The sequence below is a fragment of the Panthera onca genome, chromosome B3, assembly GCF_046562875.1.
Source record: "Panthera onca isolate mPanOnc1 chromosome B3, mPanOnc1 haplotype 2, whole genome shotgun sequence".
In the NCBI taxonomy this organism is placed as follows: domain Eukaryota; kingdom Metazoa; phylum Chordata; class Mammalia; order Carnivora; family Felidae; genus Panthera; species Panthera onca.
The window spans coordinates 124604074-124617885 of record NC_138344.1 but is presented as its reverse complement, the minus strand read 5'-3'; the positions used below and the strand labels follow the sequence as shown (position 1 = coordinate 124617885).

Below are 13812 nucleotides of genomic sequence, written 5' to 3'. Positions count from 1 at the left end.
AAGAAAACAGACTCACACTCCAGGATAGCCAGGGTTTGTTCACACAGGTGAAACAGTTAGACATTCTGGATCCAGGCGTCTGAGAATAGGACCGAATGGGCTTGGCCTCTGCAGAGCAGGCCTGGCTGCTGAGGCTGGCTTCTTAAGCACACACAGCACTGCCTCCTAAAGTACTTTACTGGCCTCTTTCAGTGACTGCCATTCTGTACACCATCACTTGAGTCAAATTACTGGGATATTCAAATATAGAGTTGCATTATCCTAAAGGTAGAAGCGAATCCTCTGAAAAGTTACATGTGAACAGCTACATGATGGAAACAAAAACACAAAAAACAGCTACATGATGGAAAAGAATTCAAAATTGTCACTCATTTTTTAGAAGCTAAATAAAAAATAACAAACCCAGAGACTTCAAAGAAGTGTCCTGTTTGCTCTGGATTGCTTCAGGTTGTCCCAGATATCCTGGGGCTCTCTTCTACTTTCCTCTTGCTTAGGGGTGCTACATTTGGAAAGTTGAGGAAGCACTGGTAGAGTCAGTTTCTTGGAGGTGGCTGTTCAAAGAAGCATCTTTCACATGGTTTTTGTATCGTGAAATAGGGTCAGATGGGTGGTGAGGCATGCGGCGCCCCAGCAGATGTCATTTTAATGTCTAAATACTAGTGTCTCAGGTGGTCAGGAAAAACATTAAACAAAAGTAGAATTTAATCTACCTTAACAGGGCAATAAACCCAAGGACTCTGAAAAAGAATTAAAGGGTATGAAGAACCCGGTGGCATGATATTAAGGTGCCTCTGGAGACCTTCATCCATGCATTCATTTATTAAACCAGTATGTAATGACTACCAATCATATGCCAGGCTCTTTCTGGGCACTTGGGATACATAACTGAACAAAGTAAACCACAAAAACAAACCAACACAAAAACCTAGCCCTATGGCGAAGGATATAAATAAGAAACATAGACAAATTATATCGTATATTAGAAGGTGCCAAGCTCTATGGAATTTTTTTTAAAAGCAGGAATGCTAAATATTAAGTAGAGTGATTATGAAAGCCTTATTGAGAAGGTAACATTTGAACAAAAACTGGAAGGAGGTGAGAGGATAAGCCATGGGAACATCTGGGAAAATAAGGTTTGAGACACAGGGAAGAACCTAATGTGGAAAAGCCTGACAAACATGAGGAACAGCAAGGAGGCCAGTGGAGTAAAAGTTGAATTATGAGTACGAGTAATAAAATAGAAAAAGAAAAAAAAAAAAGAAGGTCTGAATCATGTAGGCCCTTTTGGGCCACTGTAAAGACTCTGGTTTTTATCTTGAGATAACTAGGAAGCCGAGGAGGGTTGTGAGCAAAGGACGGACGTGACCTGACATTCGTTTTAAAAGATGTCTCTGGCTGCTGTGTGAAGGACAGACTGTGGAGGGCAAGGCTGGATGCAGGAGAGCTGTTTGGTGGCTCCTGCAATAAGCCAGAGGGGAAGATACAAGTATCTTAACAGAGCCAAGGAAATGCAAAATTCAGTTGAAGCCACGAAGGAAGTTCACTACCATGTAGGTGGGGGTTGCAGAATTTAGGCAATACCAAGAGACCAACCCTGTTTAAGTTGTTGACTTATAATGTGACAGTTACGTGACAATAAACAAGGCTCAGGATGTCCCAGCATGTCCCGTGGGCCTCTGGACTTAATGGTCTATTAGTAAGATCTATTAGTAATTTACCCTCCAAAATCTAATTTGAGAGTCAAGGGAACGCTCTTAATTACACCTGGATAACAGATGTAAGAGGAGGCTCCTTCTAGACAGGGCAACCCTAACCATAAGGAACCTAGGAAGCCAGTGGACGTTTCCATAAGGAACTGGTGTTCTTAACTGGTGGGGGAAGAGCGGGCCCAGCTTGCTTAATGAATAAACATCTTTTAATTTGGGAAAATTTAGAATTAAAAATAGAAATGGGGGGGGGGCGCCTGGGTTGCTCAGTTGGTTAGGGGTCCGACTCTTGGTTTCGGCTCAAGTTGTGATCTCACAGTTTCAGAGTCTGAGCCCCACACTGGGCTCTGCACTGACAGCATGGAGCCTGCTTGGGATTCTGTCTCCCTCTCTCTCTGCCCCTCCCCTGCTTGGTCTCAGTCTTTCTCTCTCTCTCAAGAATAAATAAATAAACATTAGAAAAAATAGAAATGAGGGGTCCCTGAGTGGCTCAGTCAGTTAAGTGTCTGACTATTGATTTTGGCTCAGGCCATGATCTCACAGTTCATGAGACTGAGCCCCACATCGGGCTCTGCGCTGACAGTGTGGAGCCTGCTTGGGATTCTCTTCTCTCATTCTCTCTCTGACCCTACCCCGCTCATGCTCTCTCTCTCAAAATAAATAAACATTAAAAAAAATAGAAATAAAAATCTAAGTCAGACCCATAATATTAATTTGTGTTGAATTTAAGAATACTCAATATAGGGTGCCTGGGTTGCCCAGTTGGTTAAGTGTCTGATTGCGGCTTAGGTCATGATCTGGTTATTCATGGGTTTGGGCCTGGCGTTGGGCTCTGTGCTGACAGCTCAGAGCCTGGAATCTGCTTCGAATTCTGTGTCTCCCTCTCTCTCGCTGCCCCTCTCCTGCTCGTGCTCTGACTCTCTCAAAAGTAAATAGACATTAAAAAAATAAAAATAAAAAAAGAATACTCAATATATATTTGGTATTTTGAGTATTGTGTTATTTAAACTCAGTCTATTGATTGGAATATCTAATAGATTGGCCTTGCAATTTCAATTTAAAATGTATAATTGAATAATTTATATTGACCTGTGATTTAAGTTGAAATGGAAATTATTTTTTACTGAATTTCCTCATAGAGTGTTTACTGGGAGTCAATAAATTAACCGTTCTAAGTGTTCTGTGTGTATCGTAGGGGATATTGTGCTTCACTGGAAAATTTTGCATTGACTAGAGCATATTCTTCCAGGATTCTGAGTCTGATTCAATGGGAGCTCTTTCATAGTTGTGTAGATTGTAAATAATTGATAGCAATGCAAAATAATTCTGTCTATAGACATGGCAAATTCTGTCCTTTCTGGTAGAGCTTCAGTTGACTTCCCCCATCCCCTGACTATGAAAGAAGTCTTTTGCCTCCATTAGCACATCCATTTCAATATTCCTCATCTATAAATCTATTTTGTGGATTTTTAACATAATTGCAACATTTTACCAGTTTCCTCGCTGTAGTGGGTTGAATAGTGTCTCCCCAAAATTCACAACCACCTGAGCTTCAGAATGTGAGCTTATTTGGAGATAGGGTCTCTGTAGGTGTAATTAGTTAAGTATACATCATCTTGGATTAGCGTGCACCCTAAATCCCATGACTGGTTCCTTATAAGAAGGGGTGGAGGACACACAGAGACTTACACAGAGAAGAAGGTCATGACTGAAGAGACAAAGACTGGTGTCAGGCCGCTACAAGCCAAGGAAAACCAAGGATGGCAGGCAGGCATCAGAAGTTAGGAAGCAAGGAAGGATTCTTTCCTTGAGCCTGCCAGGGTAGCATAGCCTTGTCAGTACCTTGATGTCAGACTTTTAGCTTCCAAAAATATGAGAGAATAAATTTCTGGTGTTTTAAGCCATCCAGTTGTGGGTACTCTGTTATGGCAACCTTAGGAAACTAAAACAGAGTTAAATAAAATCTTTAAGGTGTTCAATTTATTGCTGTAGGAGACTCATGATTTTACCTTTCTTTGAAAATTATCCTTTAACACCATTAACTCATTCATACCTCCCAGCAATCCAACGAGGCAGGTACTATTATTATCCTCATTTTACAGATGAAGAAACTGAGGTACAGAGCAAATACTGATAGTGTTCAGAGCATGCCCTCCCCAAACGTGGCATCTTGGCACTTTGGATATTTTAAACTGGAGAAATCTAAGAAACTGCTAGTGCAGACAGGGCTATCTGACCCTCTCCTACAGCAGGTCATAAGCCCCCCGCTATGTGGAAGTGCCTTCCCTATACCCAGAGGAAAGGAGTATCCTTTTCTGCAAAGACGAAAGGAAGCCAAGAGGAATCTGAAGGAATAAACTCGCTGTTTCCCCCAGTTTTCTACACTTAGTTCACCCCCTGTTTTTGTCCTATCACATTGTTCCATGACTTCCCACTCTCTATCAAACCCGATGTAAAAACAATCAAGGTTAATCGCTTCTTTGGGTCTTCATTTCCTTATTGAGAGTTAAGGAATGCTATTAATTACACCTGGATAACAGGGATAAGTGGAGAATCCTTCTAGGTAGGGCAACCCTAACCATAAGGAACCTAGCATGCCAGTGTCCTCACTCCATGTCACATAAAACTTATTTTAAGTAAATATGTGTGCTTTTCTCCTGTTAATCTATTTTCTTTATTGTTGCTACTAGGGGTCCTAGTCAAGGATTTAGAAGAATAGAAGGAAAAATGTTTTTCCCTTCTCTTCATTTCCAAAAGTATGCTGAAGAAATGGTAGAGCAAGGCATTCAACCATGATGATCTCACTCCAGAGAGTGCCCTTAACCATTCTACTCTCCTGCTCCTATAAACAGCACTGGGATGTCTATAAAACTTAGGATTCCTGGTACTAATAAAGCTTAATTTAATAGACTTTCTAGACTTTTCTAAGTATTTGGAAAGCACATTCAAGTGCTTTAAAAGAAAACGTATTATGTTTGTACTCAAACTATTATTTTATTAAATTATTTATTAAAATATTATTAAATTATAAAGTCTTCCATCAAAAAATATGTCTTCCTTAAGGTAATTATTGTAATTAAATTTACAAATAAAATAATAAATATATGGAAAACTCAGAAAAGAACTAGTCTTTACATTTATTACTTTAATGAATCAAATATTTGTTTTTAAACAGTTACCCCTAAAAAGTCATTTTTTTTGTTGTTGTTGGCACAAAGGCTGCCTCCAGAATTGGAGAGTTGGAGGAAAAACTGACATCAGAATTCACCTCGACCTGTACTGTGTCACAAAGAAAGTAGCAACGTATATTGTTGCCCATCAACTCTTTCACTGTTCAGGTTAGAATTCTTCAAAGCTCTTCAAATGAGTAATTCAATCCCCTGGAACACCACTTCCTCACCCTCTACCTCCACACATGCAACTCCTTATGCCTACTAGTTTAGGATCCTACTAGTTTAGGATGTAGCTAATAACATTCCCTGAACCCAACTTGAAGTCAGTCTCCACCCCCCATTCCCACCAAGTACACTCTCAGCACACTTAAACAATTATAATTGCATGCTTATGAGATTATTTGATGGATATTCAGCTCCACCCTAGATTGTAAAGACCCCTGAGGACAGGGACATGTTGATGTTGTTCTCTGCCAAGTCCAGAGCGTTAGCACATGTCTGGAACGTAGCCAGTGCTTAATAAACGTTTGCAGGATGAAGGAAGTGATGAGCAATGGTGAGGGCAGATAGCCCCTCTTTGGTGGAAAATGCCCCATTAATATGTGTACTATTAGAAGGACCCAGTTCTTCACCTCCTACTACAGACACCAAAAGTGGGGGAAAAGGGACCTCCCTCCTCCTACTCCCCCCAGCAGCTGGGACACAGCAGGTAACCTACGGCAGACGATCAGATGCTTCCATCTAGAATATCCCTTTCTGACTGGTGATTCAAAGTGGCAGGAATGGTTGAGACATTACTGATAGCAGTACACAGACAGCCCAGCAGCTACAGAACTAGGTGCCCAGCACCACAGATGTCCAGTGGCTGTGGTTATGGTGTTGTCTGTGGAGTTGTTCCAACCAGATGGTTGGCTGTGGCTCCAACTCCCTGGCTGCCCCGGGCTCTGGCTTGTTTTAAAAGCCAGGTTCTACAATGATTCTGTAAATTACATGTTATTGTTTCAGAACATTTCTTCCCTCCTTAAGCTAGACAGACCGGGTTTTCTGTTACTTACCATCAAAGACCTTGAGTCACACACACAGAGGAGAAAAAAGAATAATAAATCATGGAGCCCAGAAGCATGAAGTGACACCATCTTTGTAAGACAGAGTATTTCTGTATTTGGCAAGCATGTGGGTGCTAAAGCAGGGGGCTTCTTTTTAGGTGGGAAATCAAACGCTATTCAGGTTATGACCACTGATTGTGACTAAAACAGTTGTGAAATATGGAATAAATGCACAATTCCCTAAGTGTGGAAACCAAGTATGACGTGAGATTATTTTAGGTGGAATGCCCACCTGGCATTAAACAATATTGAATACCAGTGAAAAAGTGATTCCTTTTTCCATGGTTTTTCAATTCTTCTGATACCACCAAGGACAGCATGTTGAATTGGTACCTCTTGAATATTTCTTTAACACTTACACTCTTCCCTTTCTTTAAAATTTAATTTAAATTTATCTTTTTTTAATTTTAATTTATTTATTTTGAGAGAGAGAAAGCAGCAAGAGCAGGGGAGAGGCAGAAAGAGAGAAAGAGAGACAGAGAGAGAGAGAGAGAGACAGAGAGAGAATCCCAAGCAGGCTCTGCACAGTCAGTGCACGGAGCCTAACCTCATGGACTAGAAGATCATGACCTGAGCCAAAATCAACAGTCAGATGCTAAATCAACTGAGCCACCCAGGTGCCCCTATCCCTTTTCACTTTTAACAGCCTCAGGCTTAGAGCATTCACAGGCAATAATCTTGAGCCTAGAATGTAATTATATTTGTGTTTTCAATGTTTTTCGCTTTCTGGGTTACCTCCTAATTATAGCAAGTTATGCTAATTTCCCATTTATAGTCATAATATAAGCTTTCTAAATAAATTTCTTTCAGTTAAAGAAGCGAAATACTTAAAGATACTGAATGTATAATAGCACAGGTGGAACACAGATCTGGCAAAAATCCTGAAGATGTTGAGTGAGTGTCTTCAGTTTCAAAAATAGTGGGCTAGTCCATCAATTAGAGCCACAGATACAGATGCAGAATGCAAATTAGCAATAATGGAAGCAAAATCCAGAACCTGAAAACAGTTGCTATAACAGCTCCTTCAGAAACATTTCTGAAGGGGGTGGTGCCTGGGTGGCTTAGTCAGTTAAGCATTTGGCTCTTGATTTTTGGCTGAGGTCATGATTTCATGGTTTGTGGGTTCAAGTCCCACATAGGGCTCTGCACTGACAGTGCTGAGCCTTCTTGGGATTCTCTCTCTCCTCTCTCTGCCCCTTTGCTACTCTCGTTCTCTCTGTTTCAAAATAAATAAATAAGCTTAAAAAATTTAAAAAAGAAACATTTCTGAAGGCACATAAGTGTGTGATGGACAAACCTTCACTCCACTGGAGTTGAAGGAAGTTGGAGGGGGTGAGGTAGTAATTGTCACCATCATGAACCTGAAAGTGGATAGGTCAAAGGACAAGGCAAGGTAAGGTGGCACTTTCTTGCGGAAGAATCCACACAAATCCAAAACGAAAATCAAACCCCCCCTCATTCAGAGAAGGGGTAGTCCTCTTGTGCACACAGGTAGCAAATGGCAATTCTCTGAATGAGAGTAATGGGTCCATCTTGCTATCCTTGGTTCTGAGGTGATATGATCTATAATTATATGCCAACATTAAAATTTTTCATTTTATTCTGCTGGGTTCATTTAATTTCCCTTAAATCAGTATTCTCAATCAGGAGGAGCAATTTTTTTTCAAACTACCTGCATATCAAAGATTCTAGAATGTTCCACTGGGGAGTAGGAATATCAGCTCTCCCTTACTTCCTACCTAGTTAGGATCACTGTTATAATAAGAGTGAATCATGCTGTCTTAGATGGGGGAAGTAGAAAAGATTCAGAACCACCGTTTCAGTGGAAGTCACAAACAGTGAAACTGTCTCCCATTCATCTACTGAACCACACGGCAAGTGTACGGGTAATGCAGAAAGGGACAGTCTTGTTTACTTTTCAGCACCATAATACATGGATAGAGATTAAGGCTTAGGAAAAAATGCTCTCAGCACCATAATAATTTGTAAAACAGCCAGCCATGGTTACACAGCATCTAGATTCAGAAAAATGGTTGCCACCCAGAACAGGCTTTAAGGTCTGTTTTGTTTCAGCAGGAAATGCCTACTATAACACAGATACAGTCTTTCTTTTCCTCCCTCCCTCCCATTCTTTCTTTTTGCTTTCCCTCCTTCTTTCTGTTCCTTTTTCTTCCCCTGCCCAACTCTTACTTTTCTAAGTTCTTACACAATTTTCTCTCCTTTCTATTTTTTTCCAAGACCATATTGGAGAAAAGCTGGCAGGGTTAGACCTGCTTTCATCTAAGGGCAGGGGCTTAAGAGTGCAGCTCGGAGCTATTTCAAATCTTGGCACCACAACTGATTAACTGCATGACATCGAACAAGTGGCCTTGCTTTTTGTGCCTCAGTTTCCCCATCTATAAAACGAGAATAGTAAAATTACCTACTCAGTTGGATTTTGTGAGGAGTGAATTGGTGAGTTTGTGTAAAGTGCTGAGGACAGGAGTAAGCACAATAAAATGGTTAGCTTTACATATTTGACTTCTCTCATAAGCTTTCCTTTGACAAGAGTTCTACTGCCCCCCCCCTCCCCGCCAAGATTTGAAAATCACTTTGCTACTGTTGCAGATGGCTGTGGCCACTGTCTAAACTGGCATGCCTTTTCACCCACACTCTTCATCACTGTCTCTTCTCAGAATAATTTTGTTCTTCAGCACACCATCCCTCCCCTACCCCTACTCCCATTGTTTTCAAGGTCAGAATCTCCTGCTACTGTCTTTATCAAGTTCTTACTCTTTGTGATCCAGCGAATCCCCTCACTTGCATCATCAGACATCGGAATGCACCTAACTGACGCCCCTCTTTTACTCAGAGGTAAACTTGGGTCTTCCCAAATAAATGACCTCCCCTATTTTCCCAGCTGGTGAGAGGGGCATGAAGAGAACGGTCTCCTGACTCTTAGTCCCTTGCCTTCCTCCAATATTACCCTTTCTCCTCGACATTTGGTGGAACTGTAAACCGATGGCTCCAAGTTCCCCTCCACTGTCAGAGCCATGTTTCTCTCCCATGACTTGAAATTCTACCCCCTTCAAAACTGTCTCTAAAGAAGTGGTGGACGGACATCTGAGACCTGCATATTCATTGGTTCACTTACTCACTCAACAAGCTTTTGCTTGCGCACCAGAAGAGTTCCAGGCCATATGCCAGGTGTGGGGAATTCAGAGTTGAAAGACAGGGTCTCTGTGCTAGAGGTCAATTCTTGAGTTGCTATTAGTGTTATTAATATCTGAAGTGAAAGATCCAGCCAGGCCTGGGCAAAGTGAAGAGCAGCTCTTGAGAAAGGGCAGCTCACGCTTGCATCTTGCACCAGGGTTTTAGCCTTTCCCGTGTTTTGAGTAACTAGGATGGCAGCAATCCCAGGTTTGGGCAGTTGCGTTTTTACTCACTGCACACACACACACACACACACACACACACACACACACGCAGCCCTTTGGCTTACTCTCACACTCTTTTTGTGCACTTCTGGCCATCTTTGCAGCTGTCCCTGGCCTCTCGATGCTCCCCTCTCCTCTCCCAGGTACTCACAGAGTCTGCGTGCTGGGCGGTAGGCTGGGGATACGGTGAATATCCTTGCAGGTGACTCTGAAGTCATCTTCCTGGTGACACTCGCAGGGCGGAGACGGACACCCTTTCCCCCCCAGGCTCCTGGGCAGGGCGAGAAGTAGCGCCAGCTGCAGCAGGGGCGTCTGCCTCATTTTCCAAGGGTCCCAAGGCTAGTTCTTCATCCTCCACTGACGTCTCGTTCCCGGCCCTCTGCGCCTTGGGCTCCCGCGGTCTGGAGGGCAGACGGAGGCGTGGGAGGAGAGAGGACTCGCTGGAGTTGTGACTTCAGCACCCCAGAGGAGGCTGGAGAGGGGAAAGAAGAGGCTCTTAAGTGTTCGGTTTCCCTAGGCAACTCTCCACCCAAACAAACCTAATTGCTTCACTCCCGTCCCCGGAGCTACGCAGCCCGCTCCGTCGGTTCCCCAACACTCAACACCAGTCCGTGCTGTCCCTTCTGCGTTCCAGCCGAGTTCTCTCCAAAGACTAGTTTAGAAGCTGCCTTGTCTCTAAACCCAGTGGGCCGCTTTCCCGGTGGGTAGCCTCCCACGGGCACCGCCTGCCGGGTCCACCGCACGCACTCTAGCCGGAGAAAGTCCCCGCGGCTGGACTGTCCCGGGGCGGACGGGGGTCCTGCAGAACTTGATTCTCCCCGCCTAAGATGCCTCTGCGGAGAGTCGGCGGCGGACACGCGTCGGTGGTCACCCGGAGTGCGGCTGCAGCCGGGCGCGACACCCCGGGCAGATCGTCGTTGCCCGCCGACTTCCGCGCAAACCTGGATCGCAGGGCGCGACCCGCCACACGCACCGAAACCTGGGCGCGGAGTCGTCTGGCCGCGCGGGGCTCTCCAGGCAGCAGCGCGCTCGGCGAAGCGGGCCAGGAACTGCGCTCGGGGGCCATCTGCCGTGCACAACGGGGAACTGCAGGAACAGTGTCGTGCGTGCTCTGATCCCAACTCCGAATCCAGCTTTGCCATTAGATTCGAAGCTGGCCCGTCAAACCTGGTCTGCTCAGGAATTTTATTGAACCACATTCCGCACCACCACCACCCCCAAGATGGGAAGAAAAAGGATACATAAGTGGCACGTTATCTTCTACTCATCTTTCTTCGCACAGTAGCCAAAACGATAGTTTAAAATGTAAATCAGATTGTCCCAATTTCCCTCTTAAAAGCCTTCGCTTGCTTACGTATTCTTCTTGGAGTAAAGAGAATATCAGCTCCTCACATACTGTGATTCTATTTATATGTTCTTCTGGGACAAGGACGGGTAATGGAAATCCAAATAACGATTAGAGATTGACTAGGAAAAAAAAATAGGAATGAACTCACAGGGGTTATGGGAATGTTCTATATCTTAATTAGACTGGAGGTTAAAAGGGTGTATACATTTGTTAAAAGTCATTGCACTCTACATTTAAAATATGTGTATTTCAAAGTTTATAGGCTTTTATTAATAATCACCCCAAAATGGAAACACCCCAAAATTCCTTTGACTAGGTAATGGGTGAACAGTGACACATCCGTACCATGGAATACTCATCCACAGAAAGAAAGAAGAAAGAAAGAAAGAAAGAAAGAAAGAAAGAAAGATTACTTGTAAATTCTTTAGCCTAACCAATAAGGTCCTACTATAGGGGCTGGCAGGCTTTTCCTATAAAGAACCATATAGTAAATATTTTATCACATTTTCTCCTCCTCTTCTCATACAACCCTCTATGAATATAAGAGCCATTCTTAGCTTGTAGGCTGTACCAAAGTAGTCTGGGGCAGGCTTTGACCTGAAAGCCAAAGTTTGCTGATCCCTGCCTTTCAAGGTCCACCCCCTACCATCACTTTGCTGGACCTGGAACAAGTTTCTTATCACCTCTGGGATTTGCTGTCGCTGGACCTCTATGCTGGAACATGTCCCCAGATCTTCAGAGTATTCAAATCTTGCTTTAAACACCAATGCCTCAGAAAGTTTTCCTCTGAAAATCCTGTCTAAAGTACTGTCTCCCCTGATCATATTATCTTGTTTCATTGTCACTTATCATTGGGTGTTGTTATTGATTAGTTCACTCATTTATTGCCTGTCTCTTTCTGCTCTCCCCTCACCATCAAAATATAAGCTTTCAGTGAACTAATCAGGAAAGAAGCAAAAAAGACACAAATTACCAGTATCAGGTATGAGAGAGTTGATATTAGAACATATTATACAAGCTATGAAGAGGATGATGAGAATGCTATGAACACATTTATGCCAATAATTTTAAATTTATTAATGTTCTCAAAGAAGCATAGATTTGTTTCATTAATTCTATATTGTTTTTCTATGTTCCATTTAATTGATAAATGCTCTGATCTTTATTGTTTGTTGTTTTTTTTATTTTTTATTTTTTGCATCCACTGGGTTTGATTTTCCTTCTTAGTTTCTTAAGGCTGAAGGCATTGATTTGAGACTTCTTTCTTTGATAATATTATAGATATATTGTGCTATATTTTCCCTGTAAGTACTAATCTCATAAATTTTGATATCTTGTAAATTTATTTTCATTCAGCTTACAATACTTTCTAATTTTCAAAAATTTCTTCTTTGATTCATGGGTTATTTAGAAGTGTGTTAGTTTCCAAATATTTGGTGATTTTCCAGATATTGTTCTGTTACTGATTTCTAAAAATATTCCATTTAGAGAAAAAAAAATACAGTTTTTATGACTTGAAAATGTTTAAGTTCAGTGACACTTGTATTATGATTCAGAATGTGGTCTATTTTGATAAATGCTCTGTGTACATTTGGGAAAAACAGTGTATTCTGCTGTTGTTGAGGCATGCATTCTGTAAATATCAATAGGTCATATGGTTGATAATGTTCAAGTCTTACGTATTTTTTATGATTTTTCTACTTATTATATTAACTATGATTTATGGGTACTGAGTATTTGTTACTACATTGGGGATTTTTCTTTTTTTCTATTGTATTTCTGTCAGTTTTTGCTTCATGTATTTTGACATCCTATACATAAATGTTTAGAACTCTTATTTTCTTGGTAAGTTGATGCCCTTACCATTATTAAATGGGCTTCTTTATTTTGGTAATATCCTTTGTTTTTTAATCTACTTATTGATAGACCCAATCCAACTTTCTTTTGATTAGCATTACCACGCTATTGTTTTTCAATATGTTATTTTAACCTCTTTATGTCTTTATATTTAAAGTGCATTTCTTACACATACCACAGTTTGCTCTCAATCTGGCAATCTCTATCTTTTATTTTGGTTGTATAGATCATTTACATTTGATGTCATTATCGATAATAAGTTTAAGTTCATAATCTTGCTACTAGTTTCATATTTGTTTCACCTGGTTTGGGTTTTGTTTTTTTCCCCCTTTTTTGTAAAAACCTTTTTTGGGATTAATTCAGGAAATTTCATCATTCCATTTTATCTTCTTTGTTGACTCGTAGCTATAACTCTTTGTCTAGTCATTATTGTGGTTGTATTAGGGTTTATAATATACATCTTTAAGCTATTATAGTCTGCCTTCAGTTGATATTACACTACTTTATGTATGATCTAAGTACCTGACTTTCATTTTTTCTCTCCTAGGGCCTTTTTTTGCTTCTGCTGCCAGGAATTTTACTCATGCATAAGTTACAAGCACTACAATACATTGTTATTTGTAAGATAGTCAATTATCTTTTAAAGAAACTTAAATCATAAGACTTGCATTAGCATTTCTGGTAGTACACATCAGTCAGCTATGAATGATTTCAGCTTTTGTGTGCCTGAAAAAGCACTCATTTTGCCTTTATTTTTAAAGTATATCATTGCTATGTATAGAATTGTAGATTGATAGTATTTTTCTCTTTCAGTATTCAAAAACTATTGCTCGATTGTTTTGTTGCTTGCACTGTTTCCAAGGAAAATACTCTGTCATAATTTTCTTTGCTCTTTTGTAACATACTTTTTTTTCCCCCTCCCTCAGGCTGCTTTTAAGACTTTCATTATCACTGGTTGAGAGTAATTTGATTACCATGTGCCTTGATGTACTTTTCTTCATATTACTTCTGTAGTATTTTGAGGTTCTTGGATTTGCATATTTGTGGTTTTCATCAAATTTGAAAAAAATTTAGATATCATTTCTTCATATTTTTCTATCCCCAGTGTCTCTCTGCTCTTTTGAGAGGATTCTGATTATTACACTTCTATTAGGCTGATTAAAGTTGTCTCACAAAGAGGTCAACTGATATTTATTTCATTAGAAA

General features: G+C 41.1%; 1 protein-coding gene across 5 annotated transcripts in view; it reads right to left on the bottom strand.

Annotated features, from left to right (window-relative positions):
- The window catches only part of TSHR (thyroid stimulating hormone receptor), a 156530-nt gene extending 146613 nt beyond the window's left edge, over positions 1–9917 (bottom strand). For 2 of the 5 annotated variants that reach the window (XM_060620448.3, XM_060620449.3), the window contains exon 1: positions 9553–9913. In XM_060620448.3, the coding sequence (XP_060476431.1) occupies positions 9553–9722 (170 nt within the window). In that variant the 5' untranslated portion in view covers positions 9723–9913. Of the gene's footprint in view, positions 1–9552 lie in introns of all 5 variants that reach the window. The other 3 variants (XM_060620451.3, XM_060620450.3, XM_060620452.2) reach the window with 3 other exon arrangements.
- Between the last annotated feature and the right edge of the window lie 3895 nt (positions 9918–13812).